This window comes from Bos indicus, chromosome 14, assembly GCF_029378745.1.
Source record: "Bos indicus isolate NIAB-ARS_2022 breed Sahiwal x Tharparkar chromosome 14, NIAB-ARS_B.indTharparkar_mat_pri_1.0, whole genome shotgun sequence".
Taxonomy (NCBI): domain Eukaryota; kingdom Metazoa; phylum Chordata; class Mammalia; order Artiodactyla; family Bovidae; genus Bos; species Bos indicus.
In genome coordinates, this window is record NC_091773.1 from 8,515,612 (window position 1) to 8,534,879 (window position 19,268).

At 51.3% G+C, this 19,268-nt stretch overlaps 1 protein-coding gene across 1 annotated transcript in view; it reads right to left on the minus strand.

Moving 5' to 3' along the window:
- TG (thyroglobulin) overlaps nt 1-19,268 on the minus strand; it is a 235,968-nt gene that overhangs the window by 184,692 nt on the left and 32,008 nt on the right. The window contains exons 17-22 of the mRNA XM_019974011.2: nt 17,296-17,508; nt 15,862-16,016; nt 14,419-14,575; nt 12,097-12,321; nt 4,207-4,356; nt 1,928-2,098 (exon numbers count right to left, since the gene is read on the minus strand). Of these exons, the coding sequence (XP_019829570.2) occupies nt 1,928-2,098; nt 4,207-4,356; nt 12,097-12,321; nt 14,419-14,575; nt 15,862-16,016; nt 17,296-17,508 (1,071 nt within the window). The remainder of the gene's footprint in view (nt 1-1,927; nt 2,099-4,206; nt 4,357-12,096; nt 12,322-14,418; nt 14,576-15,861; nt 16,017-17,295; nt 17,509-19,268) is intronic.

Here is a 19,268-nt window from a genome sequence, read left to right on the forward strand (position 1 = left end):
ACCTAAGAGACAACACAGTGATGGAGATCTCAACATTGCAGAGCTCTGAGAAAAAACTCATTGACAAAGAGGATAGAAACAATCTATGAACTGAGTTACCAAGGAGTCCTTGGAATATTGAGTTAGGGTGCAAACGTATACATCCTCTAGTTGTAATATCCCACATGCCTTATAGTCATTTACAAATTTACATACGTAACATATTTACAGATGTCTTGGGGAAAGCATTAAAGGTCAGCATCAAGGCACATCACCCTATTTGGTCATGATTCCTCCACAGCTTGTGAAACTGGCCACAGGAGTTCAGGTGGTGGGAAAATCCCCTTCCTCTAGGTGCCCTTTAGGAGACTGTTCTGATCACGCATGCTCAGTCGCTCAGTCGTGTTCAGCTCTTTGTGACCCCCTGGACTGTAGCCTGCCAGGCTCCTCTGTCCATGGGATTGTCCTGGCAAGAATACTGGAGTGGGTTGCCATTTCCTCCTCCAGCGGATCTTCCCAACCCAGAAATCTAACCTGTGACTTCGGCATCTCCTGCATTGGCAAATGGATTCTTTACCACTGAGCCATCTAAGAAGCATAAGTTCTGAAGAAACCCAGATAATTAGAGCCATTCATTCATTGTGTCTCCAGTATTATTGCTGAGTAAGTTTGGAGGTTTGCTTAAGAAGCCAGAGATTCGGAGGACCTATCTGGAGGCTATTCCTACAGCACCTCAGAGAGGCATCATCAAAGTTGGCAAAGCTAGCTTTGTTCCTTGTAAACGTTTCTGATGCCACTGATTGAACGGGCTTTTCTGCTCCAGATGAATGCAGGCCAGAGCAAGCCAGGAAATGCTTTACAAAGTGTGCGTTACAATCCACACAGCTGAGCTGGTGGTAGGGATGCAAAGAGGGCTGGAGTTAAGATGTAAGCACCCAGAACAGCAGTCATCACCACGGTCCTTGGGCAAGTGGCCTTCCCTCTGAGAATGTTCTCTCCCTCATTTGTAAAAGACAGCAAAGATCGGCCTAACCGAGTCCTTAAAGCTCTAACTGTCCTTAAAGCTCTAACTCCCCTGACTGCTATTTCTGCCCAAGAGGAGGGATTGTGGAAAAAACCAATAAAGATTTTCACTGGATTTGCCATGAGATTTTATCCATGGACGTGAAAGTTTGTTCATGGACACACGTGCACAAATCCTTGGCATTTATTAGTTCTTTGCTAAGTCATTTCATCTCCATCTTGCAGATGGGGAAACTGTTGAAGCGGACCTGCCCAGCATTACAAGACCCGTAAAGGGCACCATGGGATTAAACGAGTTCTGAGCCCTGTCCTGTTATACTTGGGACTGTAGGACACCTGTCAGTTTACTCAGGGCTTTTGTATCCATTATCTCATCGAAGAGCTGGGCTCAGTGAACGTTTGTCATTTTCATAGGATGATATTGACCCTCACTGTGTCTCAGGAAGTGAGCAGGAGGCTGCTGGAGTCATGAGGCTCAGAGAAGCTAAGCAATTTTCCCTGGGTCACCCAGCAAGTAAGTTCTGGAAGAAAGACTGACCCTTGGGTCTTCCCCTAACATCCCACTGAGGGAGAAACACTGACCACTTTTGGGGGCAAGCTGCCCACAAGAAAGGAAACCTCAGCAGATGAATGGCTTTTAAATTCATTTCTCATGAGGCTGAATACTTAGGGGTGAGGTTTCATGATGTCAGAAAATTTTTTTTCCAGTGATTAAAAGAGAGAAAGAGCAAAACAATAACAATTTTTGGATCTGAGTGATGAATATTTTTTCATCCTACTAATCTTTCAATACCTACGTAGTTTAGAAGTTTTCAAAATAAAAGGCTGGGACAAACACATCTCGTGTATCTCTCCCACTTTAGAAAGCCCAGTGGGATTGCACGCCCTGTCCCCAGGAGTGGCTAAATGAGTGGCCTGTGCGTACCCAGACACTGGGCGTCCACCAGTGGGGCCTCTGCCTCTGTCCAGGGCAGCCTCCGCCCCTCGCCGTCCACACAGAAGGCCTTCCCGCTGGTCCTGTCCCTCTGGCTGGCTCGGTACTGGCCGTCCTGGTCACACTGCAGGCCCACCTCATTCTTCTGACAGTCGGTGACACCTGGAACCAAAGATGAATACAGCCATCAGTGCCATCAGTGTCGTTGGGTCTTCCCTGGTGGTCCAGTGGTTAAGACTCCATGCTTCCATGGCAGGGCAGGTAGAGGTTCAATTTCTGGCTCTGCATGGCCAAAAAAAACTATCAGTGTTGTGCTTCTGGGGTCCCCTATCTCCTCGGCTCCCAGTCCTTGATCAGACATCCAAGTCCCATGTCTGAGCCAGACACACTCCCCCAGCCTCAAACTTGTCAGTGTCCCCACCCTGACCACAGGACAATGTCTGGGCTCGCCTTTGGGCCACAAGGGCCTCTGTGACCTGGACCCGCCCATCTGACCCTCCACCTGCACCTGTGTGTCCACATCAGTGGGTACCACCAGCTCTGATACCATTTTCTGGACCCCGACCCTGACTCTGCCCCCTGGTTCTTCTCCTGGTGCCCAGCTCTCCCTGGTTCTCAGGGAGTTAACTCTTTGCCACCCAGTCCTCATTTCCTCAGGGAAGTCCCTTGACGTCCCTTGATGCCTGAGTGCCACACCCTCTCCTCTGGACCTGCACCTCTGCTCAGAGCTGAGAGCACGATGATTATTTCCATCAGTCTGCAGAACGACTGGTTCGCAGCTGTCTGCCTCCCTCCCCAGCGGGCAGGGACCTCACCTGGGTCTGCTTCCCGTTATAGCCCAGTGTCTTGCTCAGTGTCTGACACATACGTAATACAAGCCTGCCCTGCCCACCCTGGGCTTTGATACTGTGATTTATAATAGAAATACGTATCTGGTCTTGATCCGCCATGTCTGGAAGTACGTTCAGAGAAAGGAGGTGACTCGGCCAAGGTCACAACAGTAGGAGGGAGAGTGGGGAGCAAAGGGGAGCAAATGCGTTTGGGGCGGGGGTCCTGAGCCCCCGCCTCCTGCTCAGCTGCCCACCGTATGTGTATGCAGCATGCCCTCCACAAACAAGGACCAGCGCGTGGCAGGGAACCCCTTCCCAGAAAGGATCCCTCGGGCCGTGTGACGGCACCTCACATCATCCCAGACTGCAGTGACTGGAACCCATGTGTGAACATCAAGGACGCTGTGTTCCCAGGGAAGAATCTCTTCTCTAGAAGGGATGCTGGACTTCCGGCCTCGGGAAATCCTCTGACTTCTTACTTCCTTGGAAATACCGCCCTATTTCTACTGCTCTCCTGACCAAAGAAGACCTCCTCTATCACAGAAGGGGACTTGATCTCTTTTGATTAATTATTTTACAACTCCAAACACGACTCAGATTTCAAATAGTAGTAGCCACGGCTGCCTCATGTTGACACCATTTCAGAGTATCATGAAAAGATGCACAACGAGGCAAGATATGGGTCCCTGCGAGGGAAAACCCAACCCTCCCCAGGTGACTGTTAAGTAAACAGGCCGAGTGAAATCACATGACATACGGGAAGGCCACCGTATGCACAGACCCGACAGATCCATGGGCCCAGAAAGGGAATATGAGCTACGCGGTGGTGGTGACCGTAGGTGGAAAACATCTTCCACGTCTAAATCTGATAACACTGACTTACAAAAATTGGAAGTTTCAGAATCAGACAATACCAAGATCAAAGGCCAGTTATGTCACTTTTGGGGCAACTTTCACACTAGGTGAGCGACTTTAGCTAAGTCTCCTCAGATGAGTCTTGGCTTTCTTACATGTACAAGTTGAGCTCATAATGTTTATCTAAAAGGAGAATTGGGAGGATTGACTGCGACAACACTAGTAAAATGTCTGGCCTGGGTTTTAACAGAGCAGAGACATTCAAAGGTGGTGCCCCTTTGATTATGCTATGGACCCAGTGGTGCTCAAGGGTGGGCAATTTTGCCCCCCCATTTAAGAGATACTTGGCATTGTTTGGAGACAGTTCGGTTGTCACAATTTGGTGTGCATGAAGGAGGTGCTTCCAGGATCTGACAGGTAAGGACCAGTGCTGTTGCTGAATAAACACCCTCTCACACAAGGGACAGCCCCCCCAAATGAAGAACTGTCTGTCTCCAGATTCCAGGAGTGCCGAGGCTGAGGTGTCCTGCTGGATCGCATGGCACTGTAGGGTTTCTCTTTCGGGCAGGACCCGTGAGGACTTACAGTGAGTCTGGCTGAAAGCTCCAGCATAAACGGTAGTTCTGCCCTCAGGACACGGGACACAGGCCAGGCTCCCTGCCTGTTCTTGGTAGAATCCAGCAGGACAGGGAATGCACTGCTCATCCTGAAAATAGCTTCCTTCCGGACACTTGACTGGAAGAGATCAACAGAGCAATGAGGTTAAAAAACAAGATACCTGCTGTACAATTACAACCTCAGAATGCATTGGATCTGCGAAATTCCAAAATCAGACAAGAACTCATTCATTTAGCAAATGCCCACTGAGAATGCACCGTGCATCAGGCTCCAAGAGTCGAGGATAAGCCGTGAAAAAGGTCCACAAGGTTCCTGCTCTCCAGGAGCTGAAAGGGCTGGTAGGATGAGAGGGTATCTGACAAGAATGTCAGATACGAGTGAGATGAAGCAGGAGCAGAGGGCATGATAGTGAGGAAGGCCCCTCTGAGAGACAACTTGTAAGACCTGATGAGTGAGGTGTATGCCAGGCAAGGATGCAGAAGAGAATTTCAGACAGAAGGAACAGCAAGTGAGAAAATCCTGAGCCAGGAATAAGTTTGGATTCTCCAAGGAATGGAAAGAGAAAAGCCAAACAGAGCCAGCTACTGAGTTAAAGCTTAGTGGACAAAGAGAAGGATGTCATGAGATGAAGTTGGAGAACATCTTTAAAGATGAGCACCAAAAAGGTTTAAACCTTTAAAGAGGTTGCCATGGGAATGTGGTGGCAAACAGTGGGGGGTGCAAACTTTGGGGTCAGACAGACCCAATAAAGTCCCCCTCCTCCCTGTGCCTAAATGACTGTGGACTTCTCTGAGGCTCCATTTTCTCCTCTATAACATTTTGTTGTTTATTCACTAAGTCATGTCCAACTGTTGGCAATCCCACGGATGTAGCCCGCAAGGCTCCTCTGTCCATGGGATTTCCCAGGCAAGAATACTGGAGTGGGTTGCCATTTCCTTTTCCAGGGGAATCTTCTCGACCCAGGAATCAAATCCATATCTCCTGTGCTGGCAGGCAGATCCTTTAGCAATGAGCCACCTGGAAAGCCCTCTCTGTAAAATAGGGATTCATTATATTATCCCACTGGAGTGTGGTAGTGATGTGCAGATAGCATGTGCCATAATCCAGACTCCACAGGTGCTCAGTCTACAGGTGAGGGAGTTGTTCCTTGTAGCCTCAACTCCTGCTGTCTCTACACAGGGTGCCCTCCCTGTGGGGTGATCTCAACCATTCAGCACCATCTGACTCCACTCACATGGCCTCTTCCTCTGGGTCACTCTGATGGCGGGGCTCAGACCTGGGGCCACCAGGAGGTGAGATGCCCAGGGCATGGGATCGACAGAGGCCCTCATGGTCAGGGTATTGAGGCTCTGATTTCCTCAGAAACCCCAGGTGTGACCCTGGGAGTGGGGACCTGCTCCTGTGGGCACCCTGGACGCCTCCCTCCCCTCCTTCACTTCTGCCTGTGTGCCCCTGTCAGTCTGCGGACTCTCGGGGCCTCTGTCCCTCTGACTCTAACACTCGCAGCCCTTCTTACTGTGCTTCCTCCAACAGGATACGAGCTAGGAAACAGAAACCCAAACTGGACAGACGCCCGTCTCCTAAAGGTTCTAAGTTGGCGTCCAAGAGCTCTGCTCTCCAGCGAAGGTATGAACTTGGCCACACTGATTCGGACAGCTCAGACAAGGGATGGCAGAAAGAGGCTCCCTCTTGCCTTTTTTCTTGGTTCAGGGTTGGGCTCCTGAGAGTTGGTCAAGTAACTTCCAGAAGAAGTGAGCTGTTACTCAGGGAGGGTGGGAGTCAAAAGCATGCCTGCTCTTGGGAGCACTGTCTTGGTGTCTGGCGCTTCTCTGTGTACCTACTGCATGTACATCACCTCAGCACATACGGGAGTTTGCATGTTACCCCCATTTCACAGATGAGAAAGCTGAGCCTCCGGACATTCATGCATGATGCCCCTTTGCCCGCTGCAAAGGGCAGTGGGGAAGTAAAGTCATAGAATATGCCAAGCACGGCGCCAGGTGTGTCACCAGCACCACCTTTCACGGTCACCACATTATGGAAAAGGTATCAGTGCCATTTTAGTCTGGAGAAAACTGATGTTCAAGGTCAAGTTCAACCAGGCAGCGAGGAGATACGAGTGGGATCGCAGTCCCATTCTCACCAAACCAAAGCCTTTTCTCCACCCACCAATTCAACCACCTTCTTTTGACGAAGAAATGAAGCCCATACATGTGGGACCAGCTAGAACAGAGCCCGCGTGGATCTGACAGCTACTCTCCTGCGTATGCATATGCGTGTAGTGTTTCTGAGTAAATCAGAAACCCAGGCCCATCTTGGAAACAGAACCGTGTGTTTTCCGGCCTGCCCGGCACCATGCACACCCTCGCTCAGAGTGGAGTTTCGTTACTTCTATGAGTCACATTGTTGATCATCTCTAGTATTTTTACCTCCGTGCTGGGGCATTTTTTTTTTTTTTAAAGCAGTCTCCAAGTTCATTGCTGAAGGAAAACAAAACCTGTGCAGCAAGCCTGAATTGCTGCCTCCGAACCCCGGGTGCAGCTGAAGAGGCAGAGAAATGAAAGCTGAGATCTTTGCTGCCGTAAACTTAAGGGCTCTCGACCACGCACAAGGAAGCCGTGTTGTGTTTCTCTCCATCTCTGACGTCAAGTGTCCTTTCCACCCAAACAAACCCTTGTAAACATCACGGTGAGCCTCCTGCTCTAGCAGGTAGGTCCTCTTCACAGAAACAATTGGGTGTTTATCCTTCAGCTAAATCCCCTCATGGAACTTACTGGAAAACCCCTGAAGCCTCAGTTCCCTCCTCTGTAAAATGAGGCCATTTGGCCCGAGTTTGTGAGTTTTGCAAAGCTTTGGGGTTATGCCATCCTTCTTGCCAACCGGATCCCAGGGTCCCCAAATCAGACAGCTACATTCGTGCTGAAGAAAATTACTTGAGGACAGGGAACACTCCTTCCCTCCTTAGCCCGCTTTGCTCAAGCCCACCCCTGGCCTGGCCCTGTCACTCTCCAATTTAAAATTCCCCTAATGTGACCCCACCAGACCAAGCCCCTTGCTGTGCCCCCAGGCACCTCCACGCTGGTCCCCGCCGACCATTCCAGCTCCATCTTTTGCCACATTCCCCACACCCACATTCTCCAACCGCACGAACCATGTGCTGCTACTGCCGCTAAGTCGCTTCAGTCGTGTTCGACTCTGTGTGTGCACTGGCCCCATAAAATCCACAGCACTTCCTAACTGCCTGTTTTTGCACTAATCTCCATTTCTGGAGTGTCCATCACTTTAGCAGCCTCAACACAGGGGCGCACACACACATACACACACATACATACACACCACTGCTTGTCTGCTCTTATCCAAGCAGCAATTTCTACTCACCAGCCTTTGCTAGCTCAGTAAGCCTTCTCTGACTGCCCTGACCATGATGCAAAAGGCTTTTCACATGATATTTTAGCTGTCTTTTCACTTAACCTTGCCTCAGCTAGACTGTGAGCTCTTTGAAAATAAGGCTATGACTTTTGGTTCCCTGAGTATTTCACATTATGTGTTTGACACATAATTGCATTTTGAAAGTTTGGATGGGATAGATGGAAAGATGGATGGATGGAAGGATTAATGGAAGGATGGACGGATGGATAGAGAGATGGAAGGAAGGAAGAAGGAGGGAGGAAGAAAGAGGAAGGAAGAAAGGAAAGGAGGAAGGGGGGAAGGAAACAAGACGCAATTTGTTACTTTAGGAAAAAATCCATAGAGAACTAGCTCTATAATAAGAACTTGCAGTGAATGAGTGAGCAAATGTTGTCCAGAACAAAGATGGAAAATCCAGACCGTTTCCCTGGGATTCTCCTTAACGGGCCAATTTGGCATGAAGGCTGCCCGCAGGTAATTCCGAGGGAAAGCCATTTGGCTGGCCTTGAGGCAAGAGGGTGAACGTAACTGACCCCATGGGTGTTGCAAACAAAGCCTCCCGCTCCTGCAGCAGGTACTGCGTAGGTCAAGACGGCCCTGCCTGGCGGAGTCACGGGAGGCAGATACTCCCACTGGTCCCCCTGAGTCACTGCCCTCCCAGGGGACCATCCAGATTAACCCCCCAAGACGGCACACAGAAACCCTGCCTCATCTCCACAGGACAATGCTCTGCTTGTAGCCTCACAGCTGTGTTCCAGATGCACTTCAGAAGGGAAAAGAGTCAATTAGAACAGAAACAAGGATCAGAGGGCATGATTTCACCAAGAGCCCTTGTTGAGAAGGGAGACTTGTGAATCTGAGGACAGAACAAAGATTTTGGAACCAGCACAGCTGAGTTGAAATCTCACGTAGCCAACTGACAACAAAACCATCTGCTGAAGTTTCACTATGTGTGAATAGACGTGCTTTGTGTCGATTATATTCTGCTATGCAAATTGCAGCCCCCCACCATGAAATAGATATTACTGTCCCTGGTTTCCAGATGATTCCTAGTGAAGATGGGCAGTGTCCCAAGAACTCACACTGCGAAAGTGGTGGAACCATGGCTTGAACCCAGATCTGACTTCCAAGACTTCCAGCTTCCTGACACTGTCAATTGTACTCTCCCCACTGCTTTGTCCATCCCATGGGATTAGACTCTCTGGACCAGAAACTCAGTAGAGGATGGATGTTATCACGGATACTGGAGAAAACCCGGGGCTTTTGGTACTGCTTTTGTGAATTCCACTCTGGACCTTTCTGAGCATTTGGAGTAAGGGGTGGGGATGAATGGTGTGCTCAACAATTCCTTGTGAATCAGTAAAAAGCTGCCGCAGTTGACAAACAGAATGTAGGTTTATGTAGAGCTAGGATGGGCGGACTGCAGCCTTTGGGCCAAATACTGCTCACCTGCTGTTTGGCAAATGAACTTTTACTTAGAATACAGCGTTTTTCTCCCCACTATGGATGACTTGAGTCCTCGAGACAGAAAGAGAATGGTTTGCAAAGCCTAAAAGACTTGCTTTGGCTCTTTACAGAGAAAGGTGGCCACCTCCCGGAGCAATTGCAGCCCCGGCCAGACCTTTCTCTCGGCCCCTTCCCCAGGCCCACCCTGGGGCTCCCACTCTCTGGAGCCTGGTCACCCCAGGCCAGGTTCTGGTTCCCGGTCCCTCACTGCTCAACCCCACCAGGAAAGTCTGCCTGCACTCCTGGTTCAGCTTTTCCTCCCATCTACTACTTGAGCAGGACTGTCTGTCCTGGGAGACAGGAAATGATCATCTAACCGTCACTCAAGGTCCCTAGAGAAAACCCAGGCCCAGATTCCAGGCCACCCCCTTTATTTTACAAGGAAATGGGGAACTGGCACTTGACAGGCCCCTCTCGCCATCTCCTGTTGCCCCACCTCTTGGCTGCATGTTCCAGAGGGGGCACCCGAGGTCACTGAGCCTCAGAGGGGGCTCTCAGACCCCTTATCAACACCACCTGGGGTGATCCTGAAAACACCCTCCTCCCAACACACACACACACACACACACACGCTCTCTCTCTCACACATACACACACTCTCACACATACACATACACGACACACTCATACAGACACACATTCAGACATACACTCACACACACACCCCCATATGTACACACTCTCACACACACACACACACACACACTCATACACGTAAACACATATACACAGACTCACACACTCTCTCACACACACATATACACACTCACACACATTATCTCACACATACACACACTCACAATATGTATAATCAGATGTACACACACACACACATACACACCCTCACACACACTCGAGTCTTTTCTTGGCAGCGGAGCCCAGGGCCCTTCACAGTGAGTCTGAGGACCCAGCGCCAGGTGCTGCAGAGACCCCCACTGCAGTGACCCTGCTTCACCTACCCTAGGGGGTGGCACCATCCACACCTGCTTCTGCTTCTTGTTCTCTTTGTTTGGGCAGCTCTTCCAGGTGGAAGGATCATGAGGGCTGGTCCCGGAGGACCTAGGGTGACTCATCCACAGAGAACCAAACCCCTTCTTTGAGTCAGCCCTGCTCTAGGCACTGCAGACCCATGGCCTCCCCTCATCTGGCCTCCACCCCTTCACCTGTCCAGTGGGGGGATGACCTGCCACTGGGGGCAACTGTGATGGCCGAGTATTGGCGACGATGCCTTGTCAACTGCAAGATCCTCTGTAAACACTAGCAAGAAGCATTGTCTCTGGTTTCTGTGCTGAGTTAGCAGCATGTGATATCTAGTGTGGAGCTTAGAACTTGGCATGGATTTCACGAGAGGAGAGGCCTTGTAGCTTTTGTGTGGCAACCAATATCAATAGTGGAAAAATAAATAACTGAGAAACATCTCCTCTCTCTTCAGCTCCATAAAAAAGCTTCTGTGTCTCACGTCATGTGGGAGGCAGCTTCTCACTGTGAGACCCTGGAAGCTTCGGTAGCAGATGGAACAATGGCCCCCAAAGAGGTCCACGTCCTAGTCCCTGGAAACTGTAAACACGTGAGGTCACGTGGCAAAGGGAGTCCAAGGTTGCAGATGGAAATAAGGTCGCTAGTCAACTGGCCTTAAAGAGGGAGAGTGTGCTGAATTATCCAGCTGTGTGTAGTCACACATACAGCTGATTCACTTTGTTGTACAGCAGAAACTAGCACAACTCTACAAAGCAATTACACGCCAATAAAATAAACTAAAAAATAAATTTAAAGAAAAGAAATGAAAGAATGGACTTCCCCGGTCTTACAGTGGATAGGAATTCACCTGCCAACACGGGGACATGGGTTCGATCCTTGGTCCGGGAAGATTCCACATGCCAAGGAGCAACTAAGCCCGTGAGCCACGACTGCTGAAGGCTGTCTGTCCCAGAGCCCACGCTGCACAAGAGAAGCCGCCATAGCGAGAAGCCTGCACGCCGCAAGGAAGAGCCGCCCTCACCCGAGCAACCAGAGAAAGCCCACCTGCAGCAACAAAGACCCAGCACAACCAAAGATAAATAAATAGATAGATAAAAAATTTAAACAACCATTACTTTGAAAAAAAAAAAAGAAGAAGAAGCGAGAGAAGCGTCCAAGGGAGCTGTGATGGCAGATGAACGGCCTGAGAACTACAGCACTTCCAGCTTTGAAGATGAAAGAAGGAAGCCAAGGGCCGAGAAACATGGGCACTTTCTAGAAGCTGGAAAAAAACGCAGGAAACTGATTCCCTTCCAGGGCCTCCGGCAGGAATGCAGCCAGATGACACCTGGATTTGGCCCATGTGAGAATTCAAACCCACAGAACAGCAGCATATAAGCAGGTGTTGTTTTAAACCGCAATGCTTGCAGCCACGTGTTATAGCAGCGACAGGAAACACACAGAGCTTCCATTCAGGGAGCCGGCAGGCACGGGTTAGTGAGGGTGCTTCCAAGGCTGCTCGTGTGTCAGGCCAAGAATGGCCCCGTGACCTCCACCAGGACTCACTGCCCCCGAGCCTCCATGCCCTGGGCTGATTGCTGGCCATCCGGGGATGGTGGTGAGAAAGGTACTGCTGTAACCAGACTGGGATAAGTGACAGAGCATGCACAGGGTGGACGCCGGCCTTCTCCACAAACGCAGTGCAGCCCAGGCTACGGGTCTGTGCTTGGCAAGGGTGAAGAGGATGGATAACCCCAAACACGGGGCTGCTTCCTTCTGCCATGCTGCTCCCAGTTTTAGCTACTACCTGGTGGGCGATAACTACATGCCCACACTCACAGCTAGACATCTGAAACGCTTCCACTGAACAAATAAATGAAGGGTTCCCACTCTGCATGTCAGAATAACCTCCGTCAGAGCTCTGTGGCCATCCCCCCAACTGGCACGGCCCAGTAACAGTGGTCCAGGGAGACAGGAGGCACCTACCACACCCCAGTGCATCCTGACTGGCATCGCTGGCGGCCACGACTCGGCCGAATCCTTCCAGGCACCCAAACTGTGTCCTGGGAGAGGTGCCAAAGCGGTCCCCTTGGAGGAAGCGGATGGAGGTGTCTGCTGAGAACGTCTTGGAATCCAGATGAAGCTGGAATGTTCCGCTCTGGATCAGATCTGCAAAGCGCCCAGCGAGATACTTGCCTGCCAAGGCCTCCTCTGCAAGACAAGAGGAGACAGGGGTGTCACCTCACTGTTCCTGCTGGGGTCGGTTCAGGTGCAGAGCTTCCGGAATGTCCACGTTGAAAGGAGACACAGGCCTTACCCCGTGTCTCAATTTACAGACGGAGAAACTGAGGTTCAGACAAGGGGCTTGATTGACCCAAAGTCACACAGAATCAGAAGCCCATATAGGGCTCCAATCCAGGTCTCCAGCTCATGCTAAAGTCACACAGAATCAGAAGCGCGTATAGGACTCCAACCCAGGTCTCCAGCTCGTGCTAAAGTCACAGAGTCAGAAGCGCGTATAGGACTCCAATCCAGGTCTCAAGCTCATGCTAAAGTCACACAGAATCAGAAGCTCGTATAGGACTCCAATCCAGGTCTCCAGCTCATGCTATTTCTGCGACAGCAGTGTGACCCTCAGTGCTTCCCAGGTGGTGCTAATGGGACAAAACCTGCCTGCCAATGCAGGAGACGTGAGACTTAAGGGTTCCATCCCTGGGTTGGAAAGATCTCCTGGAGGACGGAATGGCAACCCACTCTAGTATCCCTGCCCAGAGAATCCCATGGACAGAGGAGCCTGGTGGGCTACAGTCCACAGGGTCGCAAATAATCAGACATGACTGAAGTGACTTTGCAAGCACGCATGCAATGTGACCCTCGCTGGTAGAGAATATCAGGATCCCAGTCACTCATCTAATGTGCATTATCCAGGTATACAGCTGTCTCAGCCTTTGCCAAGCCACCATCTCTGAGCCTCAGTTTCCCCATCTGAAAAATGGGCTGGGAAGCCCCCTTTTAAGGTTGGTGGGGATTACAAGACAGGACGTGATGGGGCCGCTCGAAGGGAAAGTGGAGCCTCCACCTCAACGTTCAGCTTGAAGCTGGCAATGTTCCAGCTGTGGAACTACGAGGGTTTCCTAGGAAGGAAGCAGGTGGGCAAGCCCCACACCTGGAGCTGGAACACCCCAGCATGCAACAAACGTCCCCGCCACGACGACTATTGTGAAGGAAGCCCCAGGCTGTGGATGCCAGGAATAAACATCACATCCATCTGCAGCTTCAAACACACCCAAATTGTGCAGCCTGTTGCCAGAGAACAACAAAAAGGGGCTCCTAATTCATAATGCTGGGGTTTCTCTGGCAGCTCAGCGGTAAATAATCCGCCTACCAATGCAGAGACGTAAGAGATGTAGGTTCAATCCCTGGGTCGGGAAGATCCCCTGGAGAAGGACATGGCAACCCACTCCAGTATTCTTCCTGGAGAATCCCGTGGACAAAGGAGTCTGGAAGGCTACAGTCCACAGGGTCACAAATGAGTCTGACATGACTTATAGACTAAATAACAACAACACAATTCATAATGTTATGGGGAGGAGTGGTATTAATAATTACTGTCACAAGCACTGCAGAATGGCTGACATACAGCCTGCCTCCTGGGTTACATTCTGGTCTCTTCTTCGACTTCTCCCTCATAGAGCAGTGGTCAAGCTCCACCCAGGCCTGACCCTGGGTGTTTGGCCCCAAGATAGTGCAGGAGAAATAGGAGAAATTCTCACCATCTAGTCAGAAGACCATGGGTTGTGTCCCACCCTGGCTCAGAATAACAATCATAAAGTCCACGCTACTCCCTCTTAAGTCTTTCTATTCTCAATTCATCCATACCATCACTGCACAGTTCCAAATAGTGTACTGATGGATGTAAACAGTGTCAGTGGTCTGAGAAGTTCTCTGATTGGAAGTAGAATGAGCAAAAATTATAAACCAACAAGGACTCCCTCACCCTACCTCATTGTCCCCTTCCTCACATGTGTCTTCCTTCTCTGTGCCCAGAAAACCAAGAGAAGAATCAGAAAACATTCTCAAAAGCAGTCAGAGGGTATTATTATATTTAGCACTAGTCAGCTATGGGCCAGAACTCTACTGCTTTTTATAAACTTCTCAGTAACCAGCTCCACCCACGGGCCAGGCACGTGATGGGCTCTCTGGCCCCACAGGGAGGCGCTGGGGCCGCACTGGCTCCATTCGACGGATGGGGACACTGAGACCCAAGGAGTCTGCTTGGTCTCAGGGCAGCAGTGTAAGAAAACATACCAACGTCCTGCAGGTCTGGGAGAGAGGCGGGGGGCGCATCCACAAGCTGCAGTTTCCACGTCATGTTGACTCCTAACCGCTCCCTGCTCAGACACTCCACCTTCACCGAGGAGTCGTCACACACGGGGATGGAGACAGGGGTTCCCGCCGTCTTCACCTGCACGGAGATGCAGACGGGAGTTCAGGAACATGAAGCCGGGAGCCAGCTTTGCCGAGCCTATGCCGGGCACCGAAACTGGCTTATCTTACTGTTGGAGGAGCTCCCGGAGAGAACAAGACTGACCCTTGACCTGGGAGCTGGCCCCGGGGCGATCGGAACTCCCGGGCCCTCCCCTGTTCTTCGAAAGGCTGCTCTGCACCCCCACCGCCTCGTGGGAGCCATTTGGGAGGGCGCAGCCTTGAGAGAGCCGGAAACTGAGGTTCTGGGTCCAGAGAGGTTGAATCACCTGCCTTGGTGACACAGCTTGTAGACAGAGGTGTTAAGTGGCGTTAAGAGCCAACGTACATGGGGAAAGGATTGAAAAACAATAGATACATGTGAAAATAAGATAGACCACAAAAAATACACTTAGAAAAAAATGTAAAGATTCTCAGAAAATAATAAAAAGGGCACGCGTGTGTACACACACACAGAGATAAAGAAAGCTCAGACACTCCAAATTCATGGGGCCATAATTCACTGGAGAAACAATTTCTGCCGACTGCCCAAGTCCTCGCAAGACCCACACCCAGCAGGACACGACCCTCCCTCCCGGGAAGCACCCACTGGCTCCTCCAGTGTGACCACGCAGCCTGGCTTCTTGCTCTACCTAAGCACGCTCCACAGTACCCGCTGACCATCTGCAGGGGAGGGTGGGAGGATGGATGGTGGTAGGGCCCGGTTAACTCGAGGGCAGCACCAGGCAGGGCCGGGGATCCACACAAGCCTCTCTGTGCACTGTTTGCATCATGCTCTTTCAAAAGCAACCGCCAGGAGCTTCTGTGTGGAGTCCTGGGGGTGTCAGTTTATCAGAAGCTGGGGCGTCAGAGGTGAATGAGAAGGTGAATGAGAAGGTGCTGTGTAAAAGCAGAGGATTCTGTGGCTCTACCATTTCTCAGTTGTGTGACTGCCCAACTATTTTAACTCATCACAAAATGGTAATAATAATAGGGTCCCCATGAGGTCTGCATTAGCTATGCCATGCCAAGGGGTGCAGAGTGCCTGGCACAGTCTAAGTGCTTGGCACACATTTGGAGTGGCATCTGTGTGCAGACAGAATGGCCAGTGAGATGGGTACCAATCCCACCTCTACCTCTGTGTCATTAGTCTTGTCTGAGCTGCTTTCTCATCCTGGGTCTCAGTGGGTGAAATGAATGAGGGTTGAACTGCAGGTTCATTTGAGCCCTGAGGTTCTCTGCCCAAAGACCCTGAGCTCAGTCCGAGCCCTGCTTGTGGGCACATACCTGGATCTGACAGAAGCCACGGGCCGTGAGCTCGTCTAACAGGAAGACCTGGAACGCCAGCAGCAAGCCTGAGTAGTCGGCGCTGCACACCTTGCCCAGAGGGAGCAGGAGCTGGAACTGCGCTTGGGTCTGGAGAGTCTGCCAGAACTGGGGCCCTGAGAGCGAGCACCAGAGGTCAGCAGACAAGGACAAAGAGCTATGGGGTTCTTTTGTTTTTTTTTTTCTCTGCAAAACGAACCCTTCTTCATTTTACTTGGAGTTCACAAGTGCTGCCATCTTGCATTGTCAGCCTCTGGGTCTAGCTACTTTCCAGCACGCCAGCTTGTCTCTGAAATCACTTAGCACCCTCACAGCAAGCTCAGTCCTGCCTCAGCCTCTAAACCCAGGCTGAGGTCCTGGACATTCTTCTTGGAAAATCTTCCATACATAATACCTTGCACTCAAACAGGGCCATGACACCTGCTTTGGCCAGTTGAGAGTAGATACCGCAGCCTATGTGCAAGACTGAAGTTGTGCAGTGTGCAACCTGCACAAACGTACACAGGAAGCCTGCACTCCATTTTAGGAGTTCAGGACCCACGCCTCTCTTCCCCCAAGTCCCTCACTCACAACAAGTCTAGCTCTGATTTCCAGCTACTCAGTCACCATCAGGGGGACAAGTCACTTATTTGTCCAAATCACATTCTGAACTTTTTTCTGGATAGCATTCTCTATTTCAGAATGCTTTGTGACAAATTTGTGTCCTTTGCCCCCCTGCCAGCCACCCAGAGCCTTGTGACAGTCAGTCCCAGAATCTGGGTCTCTCTCCTGAATGCCCCTCCTGTTGCCCTGTGCTGACCCCTGCCCTGCCTGGCTGTGAGTAAGTACAGCCAGCCTTTGCCTAGGCGGACACAGTCAGAGTTTTGTGTCACGTCACAGCCACGAACATGTCAAAGTGGGTTCGCTGTGAGAGCAGGAGAAAGGAGCTGCCCATATTTAAATACGGCCCAGGTCCATAGTGATCAGAACAGACGCCATAGCCTGGAGCTACAGACGGACTGAGGGGAGGCGGGGAGGGGGGAGGCTGGTGTGGCAGTGTCACTGTGACCCCAGAAGCCAGATCAGCAACTCTGAGCTTGTCGGCATCATAGTAACCAACATGGCCACTGAAGCATCTACACCTTGAGAATAGTCCTGTATCCAGGACTTCCCATGGGAGCCAGAAACAGTGGAATGTGTCTCAGGGAGCAGATTGCTCCAGAGAAGCCACAAATGAAGCTTTGCCCCAGGGGCCTGGGAAGCACACTTGATCATTCTAGAAGACAATGCTGCATTGAGCGCTCTGTCCTGCTCTGATGCCACACGCTACCCTCAGGTGGGGAAAATGAAGGCCTCCGCCCCAAGCCCTGGGGGTGGGGAGCGGGACTCCGGGCAGACCTTTCTGGGGCCACTCACGTTGGCAGGCGCGGGGCTGGGGCGGCTGGGACTCCCAGCGTCTCCTCTGCACGCTGCAGAGCAGCGGCTCCGGTGGGAAGGCACTCCGGTAGCCCTGGCTGCACCGTAGCTGGCACCGCTGCCCGGCGGCCGCGCCCAGGCCTGAGGCACGTTCACACAGGATGGCCCCACCAGCCACGTCTGCCACGCTGAAGGGCAGCGGGCACTGCGGACCTGGGGGGAGGAAAGGGGCGGCTGTGGGCACCTACCCGGCACCAATGCTGAGCGCCTCCACCTCCCATTTCTGCTCATGAGCACGGCCCCCCTCACCCTCCCTTCCCTCAGGCCAGCCTGGGCCTGCCCGCTCCCTCTCCACCCTCCTGTTGGCTAATCCCATCCTCTCATTTTAACAGACACCCCTGGATCAGGGAAAATCCCCTGGAGAAGGGAACACTACCCACCCCAGTATTCTTGCCTGGAGAACTCTACAGACAGAGGAGACGGGCGGGCTACTGTCCATGGGGTCACAAAGAGTCAGACACGATGGAATGACTAACACTTTGATAGCACTTTTGAGCAGAAAAGGAAATGGCAACCCACTCCAGTATTTTTGCCTGGAAAATCCCATGGACAGAGGAGCCTGACAGGCTACAGTTCATGGGGTCACAAAGAGTCAGACACGACTGAGCGACTTCACTTCAACTTCGACTTCACTTTGAGCAGAGATGACTCTCACATCTTCAACTCCACTCAGGCCCTCTGGAGCACCTTCTCATCTCTAAGTCCAGTTCTCACCCAGTCTCCTCCACCTCAGAGCCAACAGGGCCAGGCTCAGCGTCTGCTGCCCATGCCTTCCCACGCCTGCTCCAGCTTCAGCAACCCCAGCTTGAAGCCTGGTGCCTTTAGCCAGAAACATGGCAGCCAACCCAGAGGGTCCCACTGCCTCTGCCCACCAGCTCAGCTGTGGCTCACAGCTTCTTGACTTCTCTTCATCTCCACCGTACATCCTTTATTTAGACATGCGTCATCTTCTCCCTGAACGGCCACTGAAGCTTCCTCACAGCTCCGTGTGTTCGGGCCTCACCCCCTGCCCTCTGCTTCCATGTTCAATCCACTCCCCCCGCCAGCAGAGAAATGTATGGAGCTGGACTCAGTTCTCAAGTCTCCCGAGTGCCTGCTGGCCTGACTTCCTCTCTGCTCTGGTCTCCTCTCCAGCCTCGCTTTGCCCCAGGGCAGAGTTGCTATTTCCCAACCATATGCATTGTACAGCCCATGTCCTTCCTTTTTCTATCTGCTTATCTGCCTAGAAGATTTCTTTTTGGGTGGTCAGTTATCAGCTCAACCCCTTTAACTTTCTAACACTTTTCACAGTTCTTCCAGGCTTGCTTTAGCCACCTTTATCCAAGCCCTCAGGCCCCCTGGAGTAGACTGCCTTGTGATCAATTATACAAGACTATCTGCATTCCAGGCTCCCCGCTGGACTGAGCCACAGAAGGGGAGAGGACGTCTCTCCTCTGTTTACCCAGGGCCCAAGGCTGACCTGGACCACAAGCTCCAGGAGTGTGTGTTAAATCAATAGATGAATGAGTAAATTAAAAAACAGACATGGTCAGTGACAATTTCATACCTGGCTAAAGATAGTTAATTATCTGACTCTAGAGCACAGACTTGCTGCCTGTATATATCTGGCTTTAAAGCTTGCAAGCCTCACATGACTCAAGGTTACTTGGGGTCCTCGGATGGAGAATGACTCACTTGGATCTTCAGGGTGCAGCCTGGGCCCCTGTCTAATAAGGACAATGGCCTCTGGACAAGATTGTGTGCTGGCATTTGCAGTGGGCTCATGGAGTTGGCTCTTAGCCACCAGGCTAAGCAGTTTACAGAGACTATTTGAATTAACCCTAACAATGGTGATAAGAAATAGCTATGATTCCCCCTCCCCATGCCCACAAGTTACAGATTGGGAACTTGAGATTAAGGGACTCGCCCAGGGT